The 10,246-nt window shown below is 44.6% G+C and overlaps 1 protein-coding gene across 1 annotated transcript in view; it reads right to left on the minus strand.

The window, feature by feature from the left end:
* The window catches only part of CLCN1 (chloride voltage-gated channel 1), a 66,013-nt gene extending 60,689 nt beyond the window's left edge, over positions 1–5,324 (minus strand). Inside the window, exon 1 of the mRNA XM_069786046.1 lies at positions 4,605–5,324. Coding sequence (XP_069642147.1) covers positions 4,605–4,655 — 51 coding nt within the window. The 5' untranslated portion in view covers positions 4,656–5,324. The remainder of the gene's footprint in view (positions 1–4,604) is intronic.
* Between the last annotated feature and the right edge of the window lie 4,922 nt (positions 5,325–10,246).

Consider the following 10,246-nt stretch of genomic DNA (forward strand, 5'->3'; position numbering starts at 1 on the left):
TCTGCTAGCAATACAAACTAGAAGTGAAAGAATTTTGTCAAGAAGCTGCTAGGTCTCACAGTGGAGCTTATGGCCACAGCAAAATATATGAAAATTTCCTACCCCCATGTTTTAAACAGGTAGGGCAGCTCTGAACACCTATCCCATGCAGTGATGGACAGAGCACTACTTTGTTTTTTGGGGAAGACGTTCTTATATGTATTGTTTGAAACAGGGTGAATAGGACAGCTATAAACAGTGCCTCATGATTTGTCCCTAGGGCCTGGCACTCTGGAGAAGTAAATCTATACTCAAGCCACCCTTTAACCTGCTCCTAATCCAGAATCAAAGAACGCCATGTGTATGCCACCTTACTAAAATCTTAAAAACAAAATCCATATTACTTTAAGAAAAAGCTAGCTGTTAGTAGGCCTGTTCTCATTTTTCTTTTCCTCAGCCTTCCTCCTGGCATGTCGGGTTGCACAAGAAACACGCTGTTAGTCACTGGGATCCTGAAACTGGCCCATTCCTCAGCTAGGAAGGGTCCAGGCACAATCCCACAGCACAAAGCAGGAGGTCTGTTTGCCCAGTGACCTGCTAATGGTTGCAGAAAAGGAGCAGTACTACGTGTACATTGCAGGGGAATGCCTTTCAGCTCCCCAGGTGTTTGTAGCATGCAGCCAGGAGAAGACCCTATCACTGATTTCTGCAGCGAATTTCTGGCAAGGCAAGGTATTAGTTCTGTGATCCCACTAATGGGAAGTGGGGAGAGAAATCAATGCAGATCTTCAAATATGCTTGTAGAACTGAGGCAGTAGATGCCAAAGCAAGGGGAAGTAGACGGCAAGGTGGATACAGTGGATAAGCTGATAGGAAGCCTTTAGCTTCAGTAGATAAGTAAATTCCAGTCTGACTTACGGGAAGACGGGCAATGGCCCTCTTCTTTTCTCCTCTGTTAGTTTCAGCAGAGGCCAGCCTGTGAGCCAACAAATACTGCCCGTATACAAGAGGTGACTCTCTCCCCGGAAAGACTGAATACAGGAAGCTAAAAATTGTTCCCTAATAGGAGTAGGTGATGCTCCTAAATGCCCGTGCTTTTAATCAGACAGCAAGAAACCGAAGAATTCCTTTCTTTCTTTCCTATGGTCACTGTCAGCAGCCTACATCTTGCCCTGTAGAGCTTGGCCCTGTATTCATCTGCATCTTTTGTCCTCTCCAGCTTTGGAATTAGCGATAGAAATCTGCCCAAGTGATCTTTCTCATGACCTCAGTTCTCCAGGTCTCTTCTGCCTTCTAGCATTACTTTCTGTATGATTGACAACATCTTCAAAAAGAAAAAGAGGGCGGGGGGGGGGGGCTGTGGAGAATCCCCCCACTGCCTTGGGACAGCACAGGGAAAGGGTCATATGGGATATTTTTAGAACAGAATCCAATGGCAGTGATGTGAGGAAGGCGCAGAGAAAAACACAGCTGTGAAACCTAACACTTGGCTTCATATATACTGAGAGCAGGAACAGCAGAGAAACAAACTGAGGAGACACAGCAGAAGGCAAGAGTGAGAAAAAGGTATGTGAGGATAACAAGAGAATGGTAGAAGAGTAAGTGACAAAGAGGCAATGAACACCTGGGAAAGAAGTGGCTAAAAGAGAATATGGGAGAGAAATGGCAAAAGACTGAGCCAGGAGGAGAAAAATTTAATGAAGTGGCCATGTTATATAAATAAGCAGAGATACTTTAACCACGGAAGGGATTGAAGGACAAGAAATGGTCAGCTGATTCATCAGCAGTCTTATGTAGATGATTTGTGACCTTGAAGGCTGACCAGCAACTACCCAGTCTACCATCTCTTCTCATCCCATAGTATAAGGGCTTCATAGGTGACTTAGGTTTTGGACTGTGACACTGCAATAGATTTTCTAAATTGGAGGAAAATAGAAGCCATTCCTACAGTCTCTGAAGCCAGGTGATGACCTACCATCTCTCTTTTACTACAGACCAGCATGCCCAGAGAGCAGCGATTGCTTTATGTATGAAAAATTATTTATGTAGCATTAGTTTGGAAGTGCACTCTGTGGCTGTTCACTCACTAAACAAGAAAGAACTAACATGACTGACTACATGGAGTGGATAGTGGTAATGATGATACTTGATAGGAGTATGCTCCTAAAGATAGCATTTTAAGGTGTAAATTGCTAAGACACTCAAGTCCCAAAAGTGTGTGGGATCCACTTCAGGCAACTACATCCAGAATTACAGTCCCTAGTTCACTTGCTACCTAATCCTTATAACTGTTATTCATTTCTCTTGTTTTGAGAAATAATTCACCCCTCATCAAGGTTAGTGATTCAGCATCTACTTAGCACTGATGTCTGGGTTAGATCCAGCAACTAGCTGCTCTCAGTAACTAGCTGCTACTCTGCATGTGATCCCTAAGGACTCAATTATATGTGGTTATTCTCAAAGAATTCTTGAATTTATGGCCACCTCTCTAATGAAACAGGTTGTAGCATACTTGCCTCTTTATCATAAAGCTTATCAGGGGTGTGGGTGACGAATTCAATTAAAGAACTAAGTGTTTTGGGTTTATCCATGCAGACAGTTGAGGGATCAAACAGCTACCATTTATTACACAATCCTGGCCTGTCCAGAAGCCAAAAAAGCACTCAGGGACAAACATGTGGGATAAATTTATGAATAAATGAAGATTGTGCAGTAAATTGTCTTCCTTTCTCTCCTGAATAGCTATTTAGTAATGTACAAATATTTTGTCAAAGACTTGCCTTAGCTCAAGTTATACAGATTATGCTCTTTGAACTCAAGAAATCCAATACTACTTGTGCCTTCCCACAAGCATTCAAGAAAACTGTCACTAGTCTAAATAAGCTGACTAGTCTAGTTCTAAACTAAAGAATCTAAACCTCAAAATTCTAGAGATTCATGAGTTTGTTACAGAAGGAATATACCCATTTTTCCCCAAGTAGCATACTTGCTATTTCTGCATCTTTTGCTGTCTCATGCTCTCTTCTTTACCACTGCTTTTGTTCAGGTTTGTAGTATTTCCTTACAGTTCAGTACCTCATGCAATTTGATCAGCTCGGAAACCAACTCAGTTTGAATTTTTGATCTCAGAACCCAACTCCTGTTCTCCCTCCACAAACCTTACATGTTTGTATACTGTGCAAACATGCTCCTCCAATCCCATTACATTAGACCCAGTCTCAATGCTCTAGTGTTGGCGCTACTCGATCCTGACACTGAGGATGCTGCTTTTTTGTACTGGACTACAGAAATCCAGGCCAACAGAGATAAAATATTTCATAATCCAGCCTTTCCACTGTAAAGATTTGCTCCTTCAGCAAAGTTAATACTCGACAAGTGATAAATAGCATCCTTAGCAAAACACTGTTGAGCTGAGGGCGCGTGCTTCTGATGTGCCTATGCGGACCACTAAGAAATTTACATTCATTACATAAGTCTGGATTTGAAATCAAGCTTTTGGTCATAAAGGGCTATATGGTCACACTGAAGATCATACAATTCTTCATTCATCTGTAAGGCACTACGTCATACACAAGAGCAGGGCTCAGCAGCAGAAAATGTTAGACTGAAAGGTACTCTCCTAGTCTACACCTCAGCTTTCTGTTCCCAAAGGCAACCATACATCCCTCTTAGTAAACTAGGTGTTCGAGCTTCCATAAAAAGTCTCTCCATCTTTCTTTGCAGTAGCTGAAAGAAGATGAGATTTCATGTTTTCCTCAGCCCCAACACAGTCTTATTTGTCTCCAAACACTGCCACTAAAACTTTGCATGCTCAGGTACAAACAGGCCACCATTCATTTTTAGAGCCTGGGATCCCATATATGCTGTTCTTAGGCAATCTGGAGTGTATGATGCTAATTTGCACTTCAGTGACCAAAGGAAGGGACTTTTTAGATACAGTACAAACTGCTACCTCAGCTTGCCCAGAGAAGTGTGAGGACTCATGAGATGCAATAAATCTCAGTTCTCCTAGTTGGCAGTAATCTCTTCAAGTACTTAAACCAGAAGGTGGGGCAACAGCCTGCATCCAAATAGCTACAAAACAAAGCAGTGCAAGACCCCACTGGGATGTGCTCAAAAAGATACCATAGAGCAACATTCTTTGTGCTCTCGCAGCACCTGTTAACACCCAGCGTGGCAGAATCCTAACCACATCTTCTGGGAGCTGTAGCAAAGGGCAGGGAGAGGTTTCAGAGTTTTGTCTGTGGTGGTCTAGAAAAAGGAAACCCATTCCCAACCAGCAGTTGCATTTCTATACAGCTCTGCAGACCAGGCATCTTTATAGACTCAGCCCTGAGTCTCTCCAGCATTTTCCTCCTTGTCTGGTGAATTCAGTGATGTAAATTTTTCACCCGTGGGGATTAGGAACAATTCCCATTTTCATACTGCGAAAGGAGAATATGGCCTCATTCTCTTTTGGAGGAAGACACTACTGGGGCATGTGCTCAGGCAGAGCTCTCACAGATTCTTCCTAAGGCAAACAGGGAGGGCTATTTGCAGGCAAAGTAAGCATTCACCCCTTAAGCAGAGAAGGGAACAGCTATCGTGTAAGAAACATTCTGTCCTCCTGCAGGTATTGTACTCACCAGAGTTTGCTGGTATCGGAACGCTTTTGTTGGAGAGGCATCCCCAGTCATATCCCCAGAGAGAATGTCCGGTGGAGTCGGGGTTGTTCAGGGCAATGTCTTCCCGTCTGCTCTCCCCAGCAAAATCATGGAGTGAAAAAGACGCAAGGCTCCAGCTAAAATCCCACAGAGCACCCTGAGAGAGAAGGTTACTGGTGAGGGGACAGCGAGGGAGAGTGTAACCAGAGACTCCCTGCCCCCTCCTGTTCAGTCTGTGCTTGGACACAGCAGCCGCTTCCCGGCTTTAATACCTCACTCTCTGCTGCCCTGGCACCAGGACAGCTCAGTAAATTAACAGGAGGTAAGGTTTCCCTTTCCTCTCTCAGGCAATATCACTCTTCACTGCATTTGGAAGGGGTCAACAGTGTGGGACCATAGAAGGAATGGGGGCTGATGACAGAGAGACACTAGGGAAGAAGAGGATGGGGATAAAAAATTACCAAAATTAAAGACAAGAGAACCACCCTGCAACTTGAGCAGGATTATTCCTACAACCTGTTTCAGGGACAACTTTGTGAAGTGTCAGCACCTGAGAGGGCAAGTTCTGCTAGCAGGCATTGGAAGACTGTTCCTTATGTAAATTACATGGTGTCCTCACATTTAAGATAACTTTTCTTAAAGCATACCCAATATTGCCGATTCCCTGGTCACAATACCTCAGCACAAATAAACAGCCTTCCTCACAGTCTTTGTACCTTCATGAACCTTCATCCACTGGCGTAACCAACATTCAGTATCTTTTTCATACATAAATGCAGAAAGGTGGATGTTGGAAGGGAGCTCTGGAGGTCATCTGGTCCAAACCCCCTACTCAAAGCAGGGCCACCTAGAGCCGGTTGCCAGGACCGTGTCCAGGCAGCTTTTGAATATCGCCAAGGATGGAGACTCTGCAACCTCCCTGGGCAACTTCCTCCAGTGCTCGGTCGTCACCCTCACAGTAAAAGTGTGTTTCCTGATGTTCAGAGGAAATCTCCTGTATTCAAGTTTGTGCCCATCACCTCTTGTCCTGTCACTGAACACCACGGAGAAGAGCCTGGCTCAGTCCTCTTTATACCCCTCCCTTCAGGTATTCATATGCATTGATCAGATTGCCTTGAGCCTTCTCTTCTCCAGGCTGAACAGTCCCAGCTCCCTCAGCCTTTCCTTAAAGGAGAGATGCTCCAGTCCCACCATCATCTTTGTGGCCTGTTGTTGGCGTCTCTCCAGTATCTCCAGATCTCCCTTGCACAGAGGAGCCCAGAACTGGAGCCAGGACTCCAGATGCAACCTTGCCAGAGCTGAGTAGAAGGGAAGGATCACCTCCCTTGATCTAATCTGCTGGCAACGTTCCTCCTAATGCAGCCCAGGATACCATTTGCCTTCTTCGTGGCAAGGGCACATTGCTGGCTCCTGTTCAACTTGGTGTCCACTAGGTCCCCCAGGTCCTTTTCCGCTAAGCTGCTTCCCAGCTGGGTGGCCCCCAGCATATACTGGTGCATGGGATTCCTCCTCCCCAGGTGCAGGACTCTGCATTGCTTGTTGAACTTCATAAGGCTTCAACTCTTAAGGATTCTTTTTTCCATTTTCTTTCTAATTTTTTCCCATCATCCTCAGAAGTGAATTTCAAGTTTTGAAACATTTTGTGATAGATAGATACACCAAAAGAATGCATATTCTAACATTTAAATATACATAATTTCATTCCTGAGAACTACCTGGAAAAGATCTTATCTTTTCCTCTTGTGTTAATGTTGGAGTTTTTTTCTTAATCTCTGACTAGAAATTACATAGGAATATAGAATACAACAAAAAAGCTATGCTTAACCAAATTTATTATACCTAAACCCAGTCAAAGCTGCTCAACAGCACAGTCAGGAGGGGTTCGTGGGATGTTGAAGATCCTGGAACATCAGTAAGGGTGCAAAATAAGGAGGTCCTACCTCCTGCCCTTCTGTGTGTTCTGGGCCGTTGGCACAAGAAAAACAAAGAGGAACTAATAGGGTAGAAAGGGCAAAATCAGGGTGCTGCTCTGGGCTACTGCCTTGAAAAACAGGGCACTGAGCAGCTGTGGTAACTGCCATGTCCTCAGCTGAGTCGTAGCTACTGTATCCTGAGGCAGCAGCAAGCCCAGAGGTCTGTGGGGAATGGAGCAGATAATACAGGCCACAGCTCTTTTCACAGACACCTGCTTTTTTTTTGCCTTTTTTTTTTCCCCTCTGTTATCTGTAAAGCTTTTCAATCAGGGAAACTGATAAATTCTATATCTAGGCAAAGCAGACAGTTACTTAGGACAACATCATGACTTCCTAAGCTGCTTCTCCCACTAAATAAAGATGGGTTATGTAAGGGTATGTGAAAGGATCTCCTTTATTAAGGTTATCCAGTCAAGGACCTTTTCAATCCAGAAGGTGATGATAGAGAAAGGGGGAAGCCATAAACAAAACCACACAGAGACCCAGACCTGAGAGATAAGGGATAACAGAGATCATGCAAAAGACCAAATGTCTCCAGTCACTGTTTGATGGGCCATTAAGAAACTACAGGCACAGCTTTGGAGAGGACTAGCCTGGACTTTGTCACTAGTAAGAAGGGGGAAACAAGGAACATAAGGATTTGAGATACTTGAACTGGGTCTGTGGGACTGCAATACTTCTTAAGGAAAAGGGTTGGGGAGAAACCATGTGGGGAACAGACAGAAAGGGGATGGTTTTCTGAAATCCAAGGCTGGTCAGTGTGCTTGTCTGACTGAGCGCTGCTCCTAATCACCAGAGTCTGTCCTAGCTTCTTATTAAATCCTCAACTATCTTTCCATGAAATCTCACTATCCCATGTACCTGAGTGCTGTAAGGTTGAGATGCCAGCCACTGGTGAGACTGGCATGACTGAATTTGGGGTCAGCAGCTGCAGTCAGACCGGGGTTTGGGGGCTCTGGGGCCAACAACTGGAGCAAGGGGGGTCTGAGCACCGGCAGCTGGAGCAGCCATAGCTCTCTGGATCATCTCATCGGGTGGCCGGAGCATCAGCTACAGTTCAGACCCACATGAGGGGACTTAGTGCCAGCAACTGGAGTCAGACCAGGGCTGTAGGCACCCCAGGCCTGTGGTGTCAGCAAGAGGAGCGGGCCAGTGTCTGCTCCAGCATCTAGGACGGGACCAGAGCGCGTAGCTGCTGAGGGGACCGGCGCAAGCAAGGTGAGGTGGGGGGGGCTCGGCGCCAGCAGCTGGAGCAGGGCTGCGGGTCACAGCCCTCGTGCTAGGTGCCAGCTGCTGGCAGGAATGTCTGTTTCTTCCCCAAACCTGGGATGCGTGCATGTAATTTGGTGGGAAACTTCAGTCTGGACTAACCAGCCAGCAGGAAGCCCTGGGTCCAGTCGGGGGTAATAGGTGTTCAGTGGGAACCCCAAGTGTGGGGTGCCTGTGGGATGAGTGTGTGAGCACATCTGTTTGCCAGCAAGCATCAAGCTGGACTAACCAGCAGGTAGCAGACCCACGGAGCAGATAAGAAGGCTCAAGATCCGGGCAGGAATATGGAAGAGGGAGAGGGGCCATGCTCTCTGGGTACTCAACGGATCCATGAACGTGCTTGTGAATCTGGAGAGCGGGGCTGCGAGTGCTTTCACTACCGAACGTCAATCCTTACCAGTGAAGAGGAGAAAGGGGAGGTGGCTGGCTGCATTTCTGCTTTTGAGTCCTGGTAGCACTGAAGCTAGGTGCTGCCGATGGCAGTGCCTTAGCTGTTGCAGGCTACGGAACCAGCCGTGTCAGCATCCTCCATACACGTGTCTGTTTCCGAGATGCATGCTCAGCCTTCCTACTGTTTGGACCTGCAAATGGAAAATCTGCAGGCTGGGACAGAAGGCCTGAGATTTCTGGGCTCGGCCAGAGAAATACCCAAGCCACAGAGCTGCTAGAGGCAGTGGCAGTTTATCACATCCCTTAACTGTTTATTTCTGTGTAAAATCAATTTAGAAAATTTAAGCCTATGCTGCCTCAGTGCAGCATGATGCTCACCTTTGTCAAAGCATGGTTTCTATGGGAGGTGTTACTGTTTCTCCTTATTTTGCAGCTGAAAATCAGAACTTTTAGGAGTGACAAAGGAAAAAAAAAATCAACAGCCTAAATCACAGCAATTCCAGTTATTTTTCTTAAGTTAGAGAAGCCTGAATACAACTCTGAGCTCTTTGAAAGATGTAGCGAATTACAGAAGATGTCATCTTAAGAATTTGTGCACACAGGCATAACAGTTTATGCAGAAATACAGCCTGGACACTAAGTTATACAGAACAGTGACCATAAACAAGGTACCAAATGCAGATGAATGGAAACAAAAGAATACCAGACCTTCGCAAGACAGAATTCTACAAGTAGAATTGGCAAAAGCAGCAACACTAGGCCAAATTGCACTAAATAGGACTTAGTATTCATTCTTAGTGAAATAGCCTCACCAAGGCTGCTCATCCTGTGACAATGGTCGATTATAACTTCTCCAGAGATTGTTTCATTCCCTTCCTTTTAAAGAAACTGTATTCTGTATGCATATGCTGATGACATCATCACTGTGTAATGAAGATGATCTATTACATAACAATATCTGCTTTTCTTGCATTTCCTTCTCCTAACTTAATAATTTAGTGTTTTGATGTAGTGATGAATTCTTATACCCTGAAGAAAAGGGTAAGAACATATTGCACAACACAAGTATAGTGTATGTTAGGAGTCTCAGCCTGGCATGAATTTTATAAGATGTTTTACAGATGCTTAGCCAAATCTTTTCACGTTTTGGAAAGCACGCCCTCTTTCAGTACTGTTCTGTACATCCTAATTTTTAAGGGGGTCAATGACTATTTTTACAAAGCCAAATCCTTTGACTATCTATTACTTTTCATAATGGCAAACAGGGAAACAAAGTTTGGAATTACTACAATTGTATTCATTTACTGAATTTTGTTCTATTAATCAATACAATGATTTTCCTGCAACTCAAGATTTGTAAAATACTTGTCTAGATCCTGTTCGCTGTTTTCACTCCCCATCCGACAAAACTTTTGACCTTATTATTCTTTTGGTTTCAAGCCAAAATGTGAACCGGTTATAACACTTTGCTGCTATCCCAGCTATGAAAGTCATTCCTTAAACTATGCTAGTAGCTCAAAACTTATTTCTCTGAAAATACAAACATTTTGTTTACTTCACCTTCTGGACTACTAGAAACACTTTTTGTACAGGTAGCTGGTGGTAACTCCACTGCTAATACTACTACTAGATTTCCTGTACCAGAATTTGGTATTATTGAAAAAACAATGTACTTTTGCAATAAAAAGAGAACTTAGAAGACAGGAAACGCCCTTCTAGGTGTCACAGATGAGACGGAGTAAATGGCAACCTCCAGTGGATATGGATACTGGGGATTATTTTAGAATTACTGAGAACAGAGCTTTTACCTTCTTATTTCACACTGGCTTTCACTCACTGGCTTTCTCCCAGGTGCATTACCTGGGTCTCAGCTTCCCTTCCTAGCAGCGAGATCATTGCTCATCTGTGAAGGTGGAACAGAAAGTTGTGTTGGTTCTGTGCTGTACAGCTGCTCCCAGTTACCAGACTTGGGCATTACAGGTCACGGCCTCC

This window comes from Haliaeetus albicilla, chromosome 6 (assembly GCF_947461875.1).
Source record: "Haliaeetus albicilla chromosome 6, bHalAlb1.1, whole genome shotgun sequence".
Taxonomy (NCBI): Eukaryota; Metazoa; Chordata; class Aves; order Accipitriformes; family Accipitridae; genus Haliaeetus; species Haliaeetus albicilla.